General features: G+C 40.9%; 1 protein-coding gene across 1 annotated transcript in view; it reads left to right on the plus strand.

Moving 5' to 3' along the window:
• Positions 1-18,749, plus strand: part of LOC104465463 (ADAMTS-like protein 1) — a gene marked incomplete at both ends in the record, with an annotated part of 30,539 nt that overhangs the window by 4,735 nt on the left and 7,055 nt on the right. The window contains 5 exons of the mRNA XM_010078511.1: positions 1,947-2,126; positions 3,787-3,940; positions 5,839-6,979; positions 12,827-12,954; positions 16,455-16,583. Of these exons, the coding sequence (XP_010076813.1) occupies positions 1,947-2,126; positions 3,787-3,940; positions 5,839-6,979; positions 12,827-12,954; positions 16,455-16,583 (1,732 nt within the window). The remainder of the gene's footprint in view (positions 1-1,946; positions 2,127-3,786; positions 3,941-5,838; positions 6,980-12,826; positions 12,955-16,454; positions 16,584-18,749) is intronic.

An 18,749-nucleotide genomic window follows, 5' to 3' on the forward strand; every position in this document is an offset into this window, starting at 1 on the left:
CATTTGGCACTCTCTAGCACTTAGCAATAGGGTTTGGTGCTGAGTAGCAAGTTATTCTTCACGAAACAAAGCTGTGTGAGTGACTGAAGGGCAAGAAGCAAGAAAATATCTGTTTTGTCTTACTCTTTTATCCAGTAGTGATGGAAGGAAATGGAGACTTCCTGGAATTTGAATGGACAGGAGGAACATTCTTTTGTTGTATTCATACAGCACCTAACCCATTTTGTCTCTGATATATGGTGACAGTCTTTAGGCAATCTTGAAATAATATTTTAGTCATGTTTTTCTTTATTTACTCTCTCCTCAGGAATGAATTGTCTTCAAATGAAAGGTTGATAAATGTTTTCTTTTGTTTTAATATATTGTCTGGTTTTTTGTTGTTTTTGTTTTTTTTTTTTTTTTGAAGCCTTTGAGCTTTGTAGCACTCTAAGTAAGTAGGAAAAAAAGCTATTTTTACTCACTGGAGAGGAAACCAAACTGAATATAAATATGTCTTTCTGCACTTCCTTTCTCTCTTTCAAGGAAAATGTATATCCTAAATAATCACACTAGCATTAAAGTTTACGCAGCTTTCCCTAAGACAGAAGGACCTTTCACAACTGCACGATTTTCTAAAACAGTTCCTTTTTAACCCCTTGAGTATGTTTTAATACTTCTTCATATGTTTTTCTGCTTCTCAGGCATAACTCCCATGTTGCAAGCTATAAGGAACTCCTGGACATGTCAGTGTAGTGCAAGCTCCCTGTTCTTCTTTGCTAGGAGCAGGGAGTAAAGGAGTTGAGCTATCTGGACTTAGCAGAACTGTGAGCCTATTACCAGACTCAGGAAAAAAATCCTCAAGAAAAAGGGCTGAGCAACCAAGTTTACAAAAAGATTCAGGAAAGCTATTAAATCTGACTGTTCAAAATTTGCTGCCCTGCTTGGGTAGCAAATGGATACAGAAGGGAGGGATACTTACATTAAAGAGAGAGGGGAGATGGGTTCTCTGAATATTAATCATCCCAATTTACTTTGGTTCAAATAAACCTTCCTCCCTACCTTTTGGAAAGAGTACACACTGCTGTCATGACAGCCATAAATATAAAAGGGCTATGTGGGTATTTAATGGTTCTTATATTAACCTTATAAACCAATTACTGAGGCTAACAGCAGATTGGAGCTGATAGACAGCTTTTGCATGAAAAAATGCCATAATGCAAGAAGTCTTCAAGGACAGGAATTTGGGGCTGACTGGTTTTTGAGCTGCACTAGCAATAGATCTCATGCAGGTCAGAAACAAGAAATGAGAAAATTACAAAAGGATGGAAAAGCAAAGTAATAAAGTGGGGAAAATTTTATTTCTCACACTGTCAAATTTCCATTTGTTTTTCTTGTCAACGCAAACCTTTTTTTTTAACAAGCTGAATTTGAATATTTAGTTCAAGATAACTATTTAGTTCAAAGCTACTGTTACCTAATAGGCATAATCAAATCCTGGAAATGAAGGTCTTGAATAATCTACTGCTGGAGAATGCTTTTCCACTCTCTCTGGCACTGTCAGTAAGACAGTCAGAGCTCAGGCAGAGACATTAGGATAGATCCTCCACATTGTGTAAGTGTCTCATTTTCCATTTGGTGGTTACAGGAAAGGACAACTTTTCCACCTCCATGCTGCAATTCTGACCCATTGTTTCCGTGTCTTTTGTACACATGCCTGAAAAGAGAACATTTCAGAAATAATTAAGCATTTTTTCTAAGTATTAGCAACATAAGCTGCTTCCAGTTTCCAAAATATTTTTGACATTTTTAAAAGAAGTCTGCTTTGACATCTCTGAAATATTTTTTTAAATTCTTTTCTGTTTGGCCAAAACTGGGTGTTTATTTCTATAAAAATTCTCAAGTAATTTTTCCTGCAAATTGCCATGGTGCAAGTATAATGTAAGGTGGCTGACTATCATCTCCCACAGTGTTCGCAGACGTGTGGTGGTGGTGTCCAGAAGCGAGATACACTTTGCAAGCAGCGCCTGGCAGATGGAAGCTTGTTAGAGCTGCCAGAAACCTTCTGCTCCACACCAAGGCCAGATACCCAGCAAGCCTGCGAAAATGAGGATTGTCCCAATGAGTGGCTTCTCTCTGAGTGGACACAGGTATGCTATGTGTATCTGTGAGTGTTGTGCTGTTCTTGGTGAAGAAGTTCCTTGGTCAGTTGAGACAAAGGAGCCAAATGACATCAGACTGCACAAAGCATGTTACGCCTGGTTTTGTCCTGTAGTGTAGGGGATGTGATCACTAGCTCAGTGTTCCTCTGTGGAGATTGCATCCACAGATGTTGTTTAGACAACGAGCCAAGCCATTAAGACCTCCCTTCTGGCATAAACACAAGTCATGTTCAAAACAATAAATCCCTGTCTCTGTCTGTACCTTTGCTTATGTTCATCCAAGGCATCAATGAAGAGTAATCTTGACTCCCCCAAGCTAAATGCTTTTTCTTTCCAAAGCCTGGCTGTTCTGATGTCAATAGTCGAATTTTCCTCTTGGGGCCACTCCAATCTTTACCTGTGATGCAGAGAAGAGAAGGGTTGAATGCCTTCAGTCTGCTATAGACACATCATTACAGACACCAAGCCTCTTTCATTCTAGGACACAGTTTTTTGCAATGTTAGCTAGCTATTTGCTTCCTTCAATTTAGGGATGGCAAAACAAACTCGCTCTTTTGAAGTCTCTTGTACTTTCCCAAGCTCCCTCCCTGGCCCCATATGGCTTAAGAAAAATTCCCTTTACATTTATGACGGTATAACAGAAAATATAATTTCATCTTTTAATGCCAGTAAGCATGAAAATCATTCCCCATCTTGCAATCTCTGCCACTGCCCTCCCAGTTCTCTTTCACGGACGGAGGTAGAAATTGTCTTACTTGGGAAAGAAACACCAGTCAATTCACAGAGCTGTCCCACCTGCACCCTTCATATGTTCATCTGTCTTGACATTTTACTCAAATAAGTGGATGTTCTTATGAAGCCTGCTGCCAGGATACACATAGCCATGCTGGCAGCAAAGACGGTAATTTTTTTTTCCAGCCCCTTTACAGACTGCGGCTGGGGTCCCAATGCAATGGTGGCACTGCCCGTATTCTCACTTTCTGTGATGCCATACAGATAAATATGAAAGAAAATAGGCAAGCTGAATTCCATCGAACAATGCCCATCTGTGCATTGAGCATCACAGTCTGGTATTAGAGGGTTTATACTCTTTTGTGTAAACCATGTATGGTGACTGCCAGGCTGAGGCAACTCATTGGTGTCTGAAACACTCATGCATTTATTATTTCTAATAGATCTGCAATAGCAAAGCTCAAAGATTTAGGCCAGATTTTAGCAGAACAGGATGTATCTGTGAAGTTCAACTCCATGTGGTATGCTCTTGGCTATAAGCAGGAGTTTTTCCACCCAGCAGACACAAACATATAGAAAGAAAGTGCAAAGACAGGGTTTGTACTATAGCACAGTACCATTAAAACAAGGGATGTCATCTGAGATAAAAAAGTGATAAAAGGAGTGTGGGAAGATACAAAGCATCAAAGGACAGAAAATGCCTGATATCTCCCTACTGTGCCTGCACTGTTTGAAACCGAATGGCCAGGTGCTGCTCTGCTCTACTCCACTGTGGTATTTTGAAAGCTGTAACTAATCTGTACTGTGGTACAACTATGCAGTGTGGATATGGGAGGTAAGGGCTGGGGAGGTGTGACAAGAAACACCCTTTTGCTTTTAGTACATCTTGTTCCTAATGTTTCTCATTCTGTTCTAGTGTTCAGTAAGCTGTGGAGACGGCACACAGAGTCGAAATGCCATTTGCAGAAAGATGCTGAAAACCGGGGGTTCGGTCATCATCAATTCCTCACTGTGCCCACCTTTGCCATTCTCATCCTTGATCAGGCCCTGTGCACTAGGTGCCTGTGCAAGTGAGTGGAAAATGTGCTTGAGAGTGTCTGGGGAAAGGAGGCTTGCATGTCCATCACTAAGAAATCCATGCTGTCACCTGCTCCGTGACCTTCTCTTGTGCTGGCGTTACTTGGTCTTGCAGAGTGGCTACTACTGCTGAGTTTCTTAGGCTGTAAAAAAGCTGTGCTTTGTTTAGTAATAAGGCAAGTCAGTGGATGAGCTATGAATTTTACTGTTGGAGCTGGGTCTGCGCCAATGTGCTGGAAGGGAGCTACTAGTTTCTGGAAGAACTGTCTCAAAATTCAGACCCAAATCTAGATCTAAATTTCATGACTGGAAATGATGCTGAGATACAGCACAGCAGCCTGAGGGCAGCTGCAAATAAACTCTCTGCTAGAGCAGCTGCAAAGAAGATGGTTGGTAAGGGATTTTGTTGAAGATCACAGAAGCATAGAATGGTTTGGGTTGGAAGGGACCTTAAAGATCATCTAGTTCCAACCCCCCTGCCTTGGGCAGTGACACCTCCCACAAGACCAGGTTGCTCAAAGCCTCATCCAGCCTGGCCTTGAACACCTCCAGGGATGGGGCATCCACAGCTTCTCTGGGCAACCTGTTCCAGTGTCTCACCACTCTCACAGTGAAAAACTTCCTGCTAATATCTAATCTAAATCTACCCTCTTTCAGTTTAAAGCAGTTACCCCTTGTCCTGTCACTACACTCCCTGATAAAGAGTGTTTCCCCATCTCTCCTGTAGACCCCCTTCAGGTACTGGAAGGCTGCTATAAGGTCTTCCTGGAGCCTTCTCTTCTTCAGGCTGAACAACCCCAACTCTCTCAGCCTGTCCTTGTACAGGAGGTGCTCCAGCACTCTGATCATCTTCGTGGCTCTCCTCTGAACTCGCTCTAACAGGTCCGTGACCTGTGCTGAGGACTTCAGAGCTGAACGCAGTACTCCAGGTGGGGTCTCATGAGAGCAGAGGGGGAGAATCACCTCTCTCTACCTGCTGGTCACGCTTCTTTTGATGCAGCCCAGGACATAATTTAAAAACATATAATTTCACTGTGTCACTCAGAACCCTCTGTGACCTGGGATTTCTAATGAACTATGCAACATAAGTTAGATGTATTTTATATTGGTATTTCATGCATTTCTTGTTGCCCTTCACAAGAGCAGTAGTCTCCCCGTAGGTTCTTCCCTGCCTTGCAATAAGCCAATTAGATATGCAAAATTTCGAAAGTCAGCCTAGTTTCAGCTTAAAGCTGACCATGAACTCTGAAACTGCTAAATGTTGGGTATGTAAGGGAGAAAAGACCTGACATTCAGAACTAAAGCTGGGACAAAATGTTGCATAGTATTTACTAATAATTTACCTATGCTGTTTAATTTAGTACTTCGTAACAAAGATCTCTGTCATAGAGATGTGCAAACTGGAAGAATACACTGAACTAGTGCACAGTAGTATTTACTGTGTTTTTAAACCTAGTCCAGACAGTTTTGTTCCGTTCAACTTTACTCCCTGAAGAGGCAGCACTTTTGTTCTTCCTTATCACTGTGATCTGCAAGATCATGTTGCCTTTGAGGGTTTGGATGTTAAACATTTGTCTTTTCAACGTATTTATTAAGCAACAATCTTCATTTAAATGCTTTAACAACCAGTACTACATTTGCACTCAAATTTTCTCCCTGTCACAAAGCTTTTGTCCCTGGCTCTTTGGTTTCTGCATGTACCTTGGGTGGGACTACTTTTGCATTCCGATGTGCATTGTGTTATTCCTCTTATTTTGATTGCTGCAACTTAATGTTCAGCAGCTGGTGGCCAGTTTCTCCCATTTCTGCCTAATGGGTCGAAAGCTTCCAGCACAAAAGTAACCTGCTTGTTTTAATGATAACACATACTAATAGTATTAATGAATTTCAGGGCGCAACAGGCCATCTCATAAGCAAAGCCCCCATATTGTGGCTGTCAAGAAAGTTTACATCCAGACAAGGAAGCAGAGGAAGTTACACTTTATTGTGGGTGGGTACGCCTACCTGCTGCCCAAAACCTCTGTTATTCTCCGATGCCCCACAAGGAGGTTCCAGAAATCAATGATCACTTGGGAGAAGGATGACAAGAGGCTTATCAGCTCACCTCACATCACCATTGCATCCTATGGGTACATGAAAATCCATCGTTTGAAGCCTTCAGACACTGGGACATACACCTGTACAGCGGGGCCAGTGCGGGAGCATTTTGTAATTAAACTAATTGGAAACAACAAGAAGATTATTGCTGGGCAGTCAACTAGTATTAGGGAGGAAGAGGCCATGAGAAAGGCGAGCTTAAATGAAGCCTTGCGAACACAGGAGAAGCATATCAATGGGATTCCCTTCAATGGGAGTAAGGCTGAAAAGCAAGGGCACCTTGCTGACCCCAGTAGCTGGTATGACAATATTGTCTCAAGGCTGCTGCAGCACAGGGGCTGGCCACAGGAAAATCTGGAGTTCTGGGAAGCACAGGAGTCCACAGAGAGAAATGCATCCTCAGAGGAGGACCAGAGCCAGGAGTATAGCCTGCCATTTACTATGGTCACAGAGCAGAAACGCTTGGATGATATCATAAGGAACTTGTCTCAACAGCCTGAGGAGCTTAAAGATGTCTACACTGAGCAGCTTGTTGTGCAGCTGGCTCATGAGGTTTTCAAGAGCTACTTGGAACACCAGGAATCCGTCCTCAGAGCATCAAGGCGAAGAGTAGATTCAACCTCAATGGAATACCCTCTCAACAGGCACGTTTCTGGATTTACCAGCTCCCTGAGGACTTCATCTGCTGAAGCATTTCTTCCCACCTCTGTAGACCTGGCAAATGGCTTGCGCAGACCTCATCGAAAGCCTGCCATCCTCCGAAAGATATCAGCAGCACAACAGCTTTCTGCTTCAGAGGTTGTTACCCACCTGGGACAGACAGTGGTCCTAGCCAGTGGCACACTGAGCGTGCTGCTTCACTGCGAAGCGGTGGGAAACCCAAAGCCCACCATCAGCTGGGCTAAGAATGGAGAGGAGGTGAAATACAATGATAGGTAAAACATATTATTTAACTTCTAAGAAAATAATTGATATTTTAACTCTTCAGTTTCCATGTTTTACTGCCTGTCAGTCCCGTGGACAGAACTGTCTTTTGCTGTAGTCTGATTTCATAGGAGAAAGAAGGGCTAATGTGTGAAGTGGTAAATGGAGCACAGAACTCTTCAGCAAGGTCTGAAAGCTGGGTCAGTCTGGTGTGCCAAACAGGAGCTTTACTTCCGTTTCAGTAAGTAAAAAGAAGAGTTTGTAAAGTACTAAAGTAGATAGGTGCCTAATGCAATCAACAGAGCAGTTGACGTCTGGAGGCTGGAAGCCTTAGTATATTTTCCCATCTGAAGGTGGAGGTTTCTGCTATGAAGATTGGTTTTGAGATACAAAGGTTGAGTATTGATTATACCGTTACTATTATCCTCTCTTGGAGATATGAATTGCATTTCTCACAGTGCTCCAGCAGGGTCTGTCTGATATGGTTGTGGTAGCAGAAGATGGAGGAAGTGAGGTTTCTGCTTTCCACGCATGTATCTGTGTGTAAAAGCACCCAGAATAAACTTCAGGGGGCGTTACAGTCACCATTCCCTGTGTACCTTCTGATAGATGCTAGACCTGTGGAACCATACTTCATGGCTATTTGCAGCTATGCTGTAATCTCAACACACTGATCTCTAATCATTAGTCTTCTGATGTGAGTTGGTACATCCTCATCTGTTCAGACTCCAGTGTGGTGGTCCCAGGTGAACTGAGAACTTGAGTAACAAAATGCTTTTATCAGTGTACCACAGAAATGATGCTAGTTTTCCTTCAGGTAGGCTTTATCTGCCTATCACTCTACGTTATTTATTTGTGTGCAAGAGCACACAAAAAGAGATTCATGTCAATGCTAGTTGTATGCTTAACTGTGTTAATAACATACATTTTTGTCATGTGTATACTTGAGATTTCATGTTTTGGTTCTGTTCTGCAAGAAAGTGGTATGTAGGGATAAGCAGAGAGTGTAATAGGCAGTTATATTAACCAACATGATACAACAAATCAGTCCTGGGATCTGCTAGCAGCTCTTCCACACAAGAGACTGATCTGTTATGACATCTGAATTTAGTCATAAGGTCAGCTTCAGAAACAAGAAAAGGTGGAGTCAAGGCAAAAATTTATTTCCAGTTTGCTGCCTGTGGACATCCAGTAAAGTCTTGATTTAGGTACAATTGCTCCTTCTGCATAGTTATACAATTAGTTTATTAGCTCCTTTCTCACTACGACAACTGAATTACCCTAAAAACGTTGTTTTCTCTAATGTACTGAATTTCCTGGTTGTTCTTCTGTTTGAAGGCTAGTAAGTATGTGAGGTTTCACACACAAAAAGGTGACTTTTGCAGAGGGACCAGACACTAAGAGCAAGGATGTATGTCTTTCGGAAATCACATGCAGCCTTAATCAAGACTTGGGCCTATAGTATCCCTTTATTTGGACATATTCCTGTGAAAATATCTCCATGGCCCCCCAAAAGTTTCATATATAGATTTTCATTGACGGTGGTTACATCTTGTTGGAATTGTGCTATTAAGGGATTTATTTTTTTCCCTCTGGTTGAAATGACTGATTTCTGTGGTATGCTTGAGAGGGAATGGAGGTTAGATAAAATCCGTCTGTGGTTAATGCTGGACACTACACTCATGAGAATATTACAAGTTTATCTCACACCATATAAGCAGCCTGTAGCAACAGGAATTTAGCTGACAATAAAAGAGTCTTATGATTTTTTCCTTAAATTTTGTGATGCCTTTCAACCTTTTTTTTCCATTCAGTTTGGCTGAAATAGAATTAAATGCTGTGTTGTATTTCTGAATTATCAGGCAACAATGTGTGTTCAAAATCTCTGTCCGAAAGACTCAGGGAAGTACAGTTTGTTTGCCAGTTAGTAGTGTTATTCATCAACAACTCTTCTTTAAAGGTGAGGCAGTTTCCACTTTATGCAATTACTTCGTATCATTTATGGTTCCTCCAGGTTGGTGAGTGGGGGAGGAAATGAGCAGTGCTCTGGCCTTTGGAGATACTCAGCATCTGTAACTTTGGAGTTAATGGAAGTTTAGAAATCATGGTACATATAAAAATTGGGTCATGGGTGATTTGCTGGATTCTTAACTGCAGTATTCTGGTTTTGGCTCAGAATGCTCTTGCTGGCTACCAGTCAGCTGTGTAAATGAAAGACACAGTTTTAGCAGTCTAACAGTGTACTGCTGTAAACTGCAAGGCCATCTGCATGTGGTGGTGTTTGGTATGCTTGAGCTGCCTTTCAGCTCTGCAGCTTGTCTTCTTCATATTTTGACATCCACAGAATGGAGGAGAGACACCAGTTTTCCAACCCACCTCTGTCTTAAGGGGAATAAGAATTTTAGTATGGATGGGGCTTCTTGTACCAATATCAAAGAGAGGCACTTTTGGTGAGGAAGGTCAGATTGTTGCGCTGAAGTCCTTCAGCTCATGCCTTATTGAGTATACCAAGGCTCCAGTTGTATCTGGTTTGTGTTGTGATTTTTAGAGTGCAGGCTGCTAGTTTTAACTTAGTGATAGCTATCCGTATTGTGTATTACAAAATACTGAGATAAAGGCACCCACTTTCATGCATTGTGGTCATGGATTTTGTCAGGACCGGTGATGTAGCAACGAATGGCTCTCTTCCCATTGCCTCTTTTCATGAGTTCTGCCATTCACCTAAAAGTATTTATGACTTCTACTACATAGCTCCACGTGCAAAAATTAATTTCTTTAGATTTAGTAGAGGTACTGTCACAAAAAGATATAACACAGGCCCCAAAAATGTGTTGGTTTTCAGTTACTCAATAGAATGAAAACATATGACACAAAAAGCTGCAGAAATTGAAAATATCTGTGTTCCAGTAAAAGATCCTTGACATGAGTCTGCATGTTCAGCCTGTGTGCATATTTAGCATGAGTGTCCATACTCTCTCATAAGATTGAAGTGTCAGGTTAACACCAGCATGGGTTCTGAGTGCAGTTTCTGGAGACTTTGGTAAGTGATCAAAAATGTTTTATTTCAAAGAAAATTCAGATTAACTTCCTTAGGAATAAATTTTAAAAGTGAAAAATCTTTGATGAATTTATGCATTGTTTAATGAGTCTTCCAAGTATATGGTAACTTCCATCACTGGGAACCCATTGGTACTTGATAATTCATCTTTTCTAAAACAGAAATGTATTTTATAAATGGACATGAAGCAGAATGTAAGCAGGGGTGATACAGAGTTACGAGTTTGCGAGGTGCTATTTGAATTGGTCACTGATACAGGTCCTGTAAAATACGTTTTTTTGTTGGAGACAATGTAGTGTGGAGCAACTGAGATGAGACTGATTAAACATTAAGTTGTATAATTTTAAGTCCATAAATGAAATTTTGAAGACATGCTGTTGACAGAAAGAATTGCTATAGCTGGTTTTTTTTTTTTTTTGCAGTCTACAAGCAAATACGGAATCCAGCCAAAATCATTTTGTACAAAGAAGGATGATAAAATACCTGCTTTCAAGAAAAGCAGCTATGCCAAATTGTGACATAAAAATAACAGAAAGAATTACTGAAAAGAAGAGGACAACCGGTATAAGCTGAAAGAGGGTAGATTTAGATTAGGTATTAGGAAGGAATTTTTCACTGTGAGGATGATTAGACACTGGAACAGGTTGCCCAGGGAAGCTGTGGATGCCCCATCCCTGGAGGTGTTCAAGGCCAGGCTGGATGAGGCTTTGAGCAACCTGGTCTAGTGGGAGGTGTCCCTGCCCATGGCAGGGGGGTTGGAACTTGATGATCTCTAAGGTCCTTTCCAACCCAAACCATTCTATGATTCTATGACATTATCTTTGTTTCTAGAGATGAACATTAAAATTTGGGTTGAAAACATAGGAAGATGGAGCTGCACTAGAATTTAATTTTTTTAAAGGCAGGTACCTACCTGGCCTATTTCTATTCCTAAAAATATTTGTGATGGATCTTGAGGTGTCTTATACTGACGAAGAGAGATTTACATCAGCAGAGTTGATTAACAACAAACTGATCCTTTGTGTTTTACACGGTCCAATATTAGCAAGCTCTTTCCTAAACCTGAATGTGACAGAAACATTTCTAAAAACTTTTTTAGGGGGTTGTAGGTGTTTGATGTAGGACTGACTTATCAGCCTGCATACTATATTTGCATGCATGCAGGCAGACGTGCACAGGCACACACAACTTCTAACTGTTATATGCTAATATAATTTGGGAAAAATTCTGAAGCTGTAATGAATTCCATGTAGAAATTGAACCAGTCAGTGTTAAACTAAAAATTTACACGTGAGATACAGATGCATGCTAACATTAGTTTTGTAAGTAATTTGTCAGTTACTGGCACTGATAGCAGTGGTTAACTATAAGTCTGCCCTGTTTATGACTAAGTGGTAAGAAAGAAAAGAGCCTTGAAAGAGGTAGGGAGGGAATTCTTTCAGCCATTGAGGGTTTTTGTGCTGTGCAAGCAAACATGCAATTTAAAAATTATTAATGTTTGTTTTGCAAATGTGCGTTTTTCTAGGCACTTGCAAAGCTTGGCAAAAGGCAGCTCTTTCCTTTTATTAATAATTACTATTATTATTATTCTAAAAGGGTCAAAAATAATTTTAACTCTGGATTTTTTACTGTAATAGATTTTGATGGGTGGCCCTAGTCTGGTTTGTTTTAGAGTTCTACCACCCACAGTGTTGTGCAAGATCAAGTATCTGCTGCTTTTTGGTCCGTAAGACAACAGTTGTCATTAGGGGGGTGGGAGTGGAAAGAAGCTCATCAATTCCGGGATCTGGGAGCAGACTTCTATTGCATGTGTTTCACAGGCATATCCCTCCCTGACTTTCACCCTTGTCACTGCCAATCAACATCCTCAACTAAGAGTTTATGTACAACAGCTGCTGAAAATTGCTGATGAGGAAAGTAGTTTATCATTAGGTTTTATCAACAGTTTCAGCTAAAAAAAAAAAAAATAAGAGAAATGAACAATAGTCATTAAATACACTCTGCTGAAAATAAGGGAACATAAGCATTGACAAGAGCCCATGGACTGAGTTCTTGCTTTAATAGGTATACATCAGGACCTGATGGAGTCATACCACTTGAAAAAACAGACTGTGAAAAGAAGTAGTTTATTATAAGAGCTCTAAGCCCATATTCGTCCCGTTTAACCATGGGCAGTACACTTGAGGTCGCGTTAGGCTCCTCTTACTAGGAGAGGAATGGAATGATTAGTTCGGCCCAGGGAGGAGCCTAGTATTCCTCTCCGTCTTCACTGACTATTAGGGGAGCAGAGACTGCTGAGGTTGTACAAACTGCCCAGCAATCAAATAGTTTGGAGACTATTTCAGGCTTTGACACTAAGCCTGTGGTTCACTTCACTTTTTTCTGCCCAGCTTCAGCAGGTTTCATGATTTTTCACTTGCAATAATTTGGCTTTTTCTTTACCATTCCTAATCCTACTTTACAAAACTGGAAGGCAGAGCGGCTAGGCAACTCATTTAACATCATACAAGAAGTAACACAGCAGAAGAAGAGGTTTCGCAAACCATGGGCAGATGTCCCAAGTACTCAGCAATCTTTCTCTGATACACATATGAGCAGTAGAACTGGGAATGAGACTAAAGTTTAAGTAATTACAGCTCACAAGCTCAATATAAAACTTCAAATTTCTTAATAGATTTTTAAATATAACCTAAAGGCTTGTACTGTAAAAAATTACCTAAACCTGAAAAAATCCCAGTAAATGTATTCATGCTCACACAAACTAAGATACTATTACATCTTTCTTTCTGCTATACTCCAGGATGCTCCTTCAGCCTGATGACTCCTTGCAGATTCTAGCGCCCGTGGAAGCCGATGTGGGTTTCTATGCTTGCAATGCATCCAATGCCCTGGGATCTGATTCTGTCTCCATTGCTGTCACTCTATCAGGTAATAGTTCACTCTGTGTGATTGCAGGATAGTCCCTGACACGTGTGATTCTGGACATGGGCAACAGGTGGCTGCAGATCCTGGGTGGGCAAGGTGGCTTAAGAGATGCACACTGGTAAAAACACAGGGTGTGAACTCTGGAAAACCCTCCTGAGGCATAGTCCAGCTTTCACAGACAGGTCGTGAGATTTGTGAATCTCTGCAAGAGACCAGTGCTTTTTCTCACTTGGTGCATCTGGAGTGTGCTCTGAAGGCAGTGTTCATCCTCATTATTCACAGCCTATGTGGGCACTGCAGTCCAAGCCTCCCAATTCGTATGCTTCATTTTAAACCTATTGCTGATCTCTTCAAGTCTAACAGACTGATTGAAGGACTTACTACAATGTACATTAGGCAAGCCTGAAGAATACCAGAGCTGAAAAGCTAGCCCCTTGGAGGATCAATCCCTGTATCGTATTCAATCCATTGTGGCACAAGGAGGGCTAACACTGTTTCAATTGCTGGCAAATAGAGGTTCACAAAAAATTAACGTCTATGTTTTTATTTCTCTAGTAATGGTTGAGTTCTAAAGCAGACTAAATATCCTTTGTTAGTTTAGATTTCAGTCCTAAACAAAACTCACCAAAATAAAAGCCAAGGGAAGTAAGAGGTAGGGCATTAATCCAGCCTATTCAAGGTTTGTTGGCAGGCAATGTCAGCAGGGTCACGACCATGTCAAGACTAGTAGATGGACAGAGCAGCAAACATGAATGAGGAGCTGTTGAGTAAGATGAAGGAATGGAAGAGATAGCTAAGGACTGTGATGAGGCAGAGAGGTCTTAGAGAAGGAGGATCCTATTTATCACAAAGGTAAAAGAATGCTAGAAAGCTTATTGATTTTTCAGACCTCTCCATTTGACTGCTCCAGAATGTGGAAGCATTTGGAGGCCTCCAGTGTGCAGGCAGTGACCATCAGCTGCTTGTGTATCCATATATGACTAGAGGAAAGAATAGCTGTTGATGAGCTTGAGTTTTTTACACCAAAGTACATTTCAGGTAAGAGGAGCATAAAAACAATCTAAGAATGCAGCAGTGGCCAGCAGTGAAGCTCTGATGATCAGTAAACCAATTGGAAAGAGATCTTGTCTGTCCCTTAGAAGGAGAACAGCTGAATCCCCCAGGGTGGAAAAGGGAGATCTGCATCAGCGCTACATATCACATGTAGGCAAAAACAAAGAGACTGATCTTTTTTACACTACTGCAGATCAGGAATTACTTTGCTGAATCCTGGGCAGCAGGGTAGTGGTGCTGCTGCTAAGGCAGTATAGTGTTTTATAAAGGAGCAACTCCACAGTAAACCTCTTGTGTTGCACCAGCAAGAAGCTGACCATGAGGTTAAAAAATCATCAAAACTGCTATTCTGTCCATATTGCTCCAGTGAGTTTAAAAGACATAGTCTTTATACAACATAATTTGTGGAGAGTCTCTTGTGTGAAGATATAGAAAAATAAACTAAGCATTAGATACACATGTGGTACAGGAAGGCTATTAATTTTTTGAAAATTAAAAAAAATATTACAATTAATTATCAAGGCTGTGTTTAGTCTTTTCAGACAAATTAACATTCATGCATCCCAGACGCAAGCTGAACTCTGCTTAGGAGTTGGTATACATTTCCATCTCACATCCAAGGCAAAGAGCTGAATACCTTATAAAATGAGGCCATAAATATCAAAATGAGATACTGAGCAGTTTTTGGAACAAAGCAACAAACTTTTTGGCATAATGGAAGTACTTTCTCTAAAAGAGCTGAAAAGCTGAGACCATCTTTAGAGGGATCAAGAGTGGGGCTGAAAGCTTATTTCATTGAAGAATTTTCTGATTAGTTTAACATATGCCTGGAAAAAAAAGGCAGTGGAATATACTTCCATTTTTCTCAATGGTTTGCTACTCATTTATGGGTCGAACAGCTAACAGATTTCTAATCTTTTGATGAGATTGTGGAAACCAGTGAGGAAAGTAAAAGGCTAGTGGATAGCTGAAAAAATTTTCTTTCTTTTTGTTAGGCTTTTCCACAAAGCATCAAAACTTTTGGAGGTATTTCAACAATACAATGTAGGATTTTACTTTGCTGTTGTTAGGCATTAAAGGCACCGAAATAATTTTTTTTTAAAAAACAGCAAAAAAAAACCCCAAACTGATATGACAGGAATTCCAGATGAAAGGTATCTTTAAAAAGCCCTGGAAATACAGCTATGTGGAGCAATTTATAGTTAGAGCTGAATTAAATTTTCAGGACTCTCCATGAGCTCCAATGAAACCAAATACTTTTTCACACTTCCATCTTTTTTTCCTTGGTCATCTCCAGATTAACACACAAATGAAGCTAGTGGTAGACATTGTCCTAAAGCTGCAGGTTTTGGAGGCAAATGATGGTGTCTGAACCTGTTTTGTACCTGAGCATTTATTTAAAGGGCAAAAAGAATGTGTTTATAGATTTTTGGATGAAGATCAAAAAGTTTGAAAATACAACACTGAGTCAAAAACACCCATGTCCCATACTATTTAAAGCGGTGTTGTCCTACTCTGCCCCTCCTGCCAACATCCTGCCTGCACAGCATTTTGGCTGGGACAGGGGGCTGCCTTAACCCAGCCCTGTCAGCTCTGCTGCTTCACTCCCCTCTCTCAGAGCTAAGCCTAACGGTCTCTGAACTGTTTTGTGTCACGTAGGCATGGCTTTGCAGTGCCCCTACAAAAGGAGTTGCAGAAGGCTCCTCAAGCCCCTGACGGTGGATAACTCCAATGTTAAGCCCATATAGACAGGCACAACAGCAGGGGAACACCTTAGACCCACTTGCTCACTGTTGCCAATGTTGGAAGCACACTGAAAACGGTTTCAAAAGTTTGTTTCGGGCAAAGCAGCTATCTTTGTTAGAGATAAACAATGCTAATGCACTGTTACCGCAGGCTTTAGATAAAACAGCTTATCTGACAGAAAGGAGTTTGTTTATGTGCAGAAAACTTTCTGGTTATGGTCTGGTCTTCCCAATCCCATTGTTTCCACTGTAGGTTAAAGAAGACGTGATTGATGTGTAGAAACAGCTTGCACATTGCTCTATACCTCCTGCATTATTAATGTGCCTGTAACCATCACTCAGGCTTCTTTTTCCTATGTTTGGCCTTTGGCAAAGGGTGATATTTTGGCTGCAGTACCGGGAAAACATCTTGCTGCAGCTCCAGTTGTACAGGTGTTTATTGATTCAGCTGGTTCTCATGTGTGTCCGTGTCTTTAATGCTATTATGCTTGTGCTCTAAGTATGCTTTTTCTTTTTCCAAGACAGCTTTTCCCATGGAATTTGGTGACACTGTAATATTATAAAGAGCAGGTGGGCTCATACTCAAGCATTTTCCTTTATCAACCTGTCCTGTGTAGGTACTTTCACACAGAGTGTCCTAGGCTATCTGTCCCATGTGAAGCCAGTGTGCTTGGTCTGATAAACTGTCGTGCTTCTTTTATACAGGAAAGCCACTGATAAAGGCATCAAGAGCTACTGTGATCAACACTGAATCGCCTGCTGTCACTGTTGATATTGGAAGCACAGTGAAAACAATCCAGAGAGCAAATGTTACCATTAGCTGCCAAGTCGCAGGTGAGAAATTATTTGGGCTCTCATAACCTTCAGCTATAAATTTCTGTGAGGTTCTTTGCTAAACTGGTGTCTCCAGGTGCAGCTGGATGAAACTGCAAGGTTTTTCTAGGACCCGGGCAAACTTCATCACTTCCATTAACTCTTAGCATAGAAATTGTCTCCTCTCATAAATACCAACAAGAAAAGTGTAGTGCCTTAAGAAAATTGGTCTGGGACAATATGACAGCCATCTTCGTTAGAGATACGTAGTATGATATGGGTAGGACAAAACTGATACACATTCCTATGTGTTGGGGATGTTTGGTGAGAATATACAAGCATGGACTGACTAATTTCCTCATTGATGGGGTTTTCAAAGTCCACTCTGGTTAGTTCCTTCTTTTCCTGGCAAACTCTATTTTTTCAAATTGAGGGCATGTTAGCACAATCTTTTTCTGACTTTTTTTTTTCATCTTGGGAGTGCAGGAATTCAGAGGAATTCTGCTGAAACTGGGTTCTCCCTGACTGTTTTCCAGCTGGAGACTGAATGTTCCTCAGTCTTACAACAGCAGTTTGCCTTTTTCCAATGGTGGCCAAAAAGGGTTAACTGTATCTGCGTGTAGCAGTCCTATGGCTGTTGGTGGAAATGGTGTTGGTATGGGGAGAAGGGGTGGGGGAAGAGAGAGAGCTGGGAAATCTCTAAAGACCCAGGGCCAGACCTTTGATTCATTACACTTTCATGCATAGTATGAGGGGGGATGGGAGGGAAAGGGAGCAGCTTATAAAACACGAAGTAAGCCATTCTGTATGTTACACAAATATCTGCAGTGGAGACTTGTATGAAGTCCCTTAGACCCTTGCTTTAGCTTCCTGGCCCTAGCAGCTACTTCAGACAACTCTAAATAATATGCACTGCAAATATACAAATGTCTCAGTTTTTTTACAGTTCCTTCTCACTTTAAGCACTTAATGGATGTAATTTTTCCTTCTTCAAGTGCTACCAACCACATAACTATTCAAATTCTTAAGTAAAAAGAGTATTTGACTCAAGTTTCACGATGCGGTCCACCTTTAGCAAAGCATGCGCAATAGCTGTGCAAACACTAGTCTGGGATCCCAATTAATTAATTACTCTCAGTGGAATTAATGAAAGAAAAATACAGTATCATTTCTCCTAGTGGTTCATGAAGGAATAAATTCAGTAATTCTGTTGCCTTCTGAACATAGACACTAGACGCTCCCTTGCAGTCAGACTGATGTCCAGTGTCTTTCAAGGAAGGAGGTGAAAGCTGTACTTTTTTTCTGCAGGCCCTGCATGGCTACCTGCACTGACAGTATGTGAAAGAGACTAAGTATTATATGAACATAAATTATTTTGGATTTCTCTCTCTGGGTTCTCTCAGCTGTAGATGGGGAGGCCCCACAGATGTCGACAGTGATTGCTGATTTAAGAAGTGCAGCCATTTGCCTTCAGTATAAAGACATCATGAAAAGAACAGGACGTGGCTAAGCAAAGTTGCCACAGTTCTTATGCCATCAGAAAACTATAGGAGGGAAGTACAGCATGGTCAGGGGCACAGATTCAGTGCCTTTTCTGAGAGGAAAATAATCTCTAGCAATTTTAGGAAGTCTATGCAAGGTATGTCCACAATGGAAAATTTTAGCAGTGTCACCACGGAATCACTTGTCTCCTCTCCCAGAAGAAGGATTTTGCTCTCTGGTAGCATTGCTGTACATTGGATTCTTCTTTGACACAGAAGAAGTTTCTCTAAATCATAAATTTCTTCATGAGTGTTTGTCTTCTGCTACTGCCTCCGCAGAAAACATCAACTATGTTTGACACCAGAGATTAATGCTGTTGAAGTCATGATAAAGTCATAAACCACAAGTTGTGATGTTACACAGGGAATAAGAAAGCGAGTAATGAGAGCAGAAATATCTTGTAGTCACTATAATCCTATTTTAATGCAAATAATGTTAATAATTCAAGAGCAATTTTAAAAGGCTACATATGGGAAGAGATCCAGGAACAGAGTGATTTCTATCAGGTGCCTCACCTATGCCTGGAAAATACACTATCTCATAAAACCTGTTGAAGTATGTGACAGTAAATATACTTTTCCTTATACTGTAAGCACTTTTTTTTTTTTTTTTTTAGCATCAGGGGTTTGTTTTTCCCGCCTTTTA

This window comes from Pterocles gutturalis, unplaced genomic scaffold, assembly GCF_000699245.1.
Source record: "Pterocles gutturalis isolate BGI_N339 unplaced genomic scaffold, ASM69924v1 scaffold4653, whole genome shotgun sequence".
NCBI lineage: Eukaryota > Metazoa > Chordata > Aves > Pterocliformes > Pteroclidae > Pterocles > Pterocles gutturalis.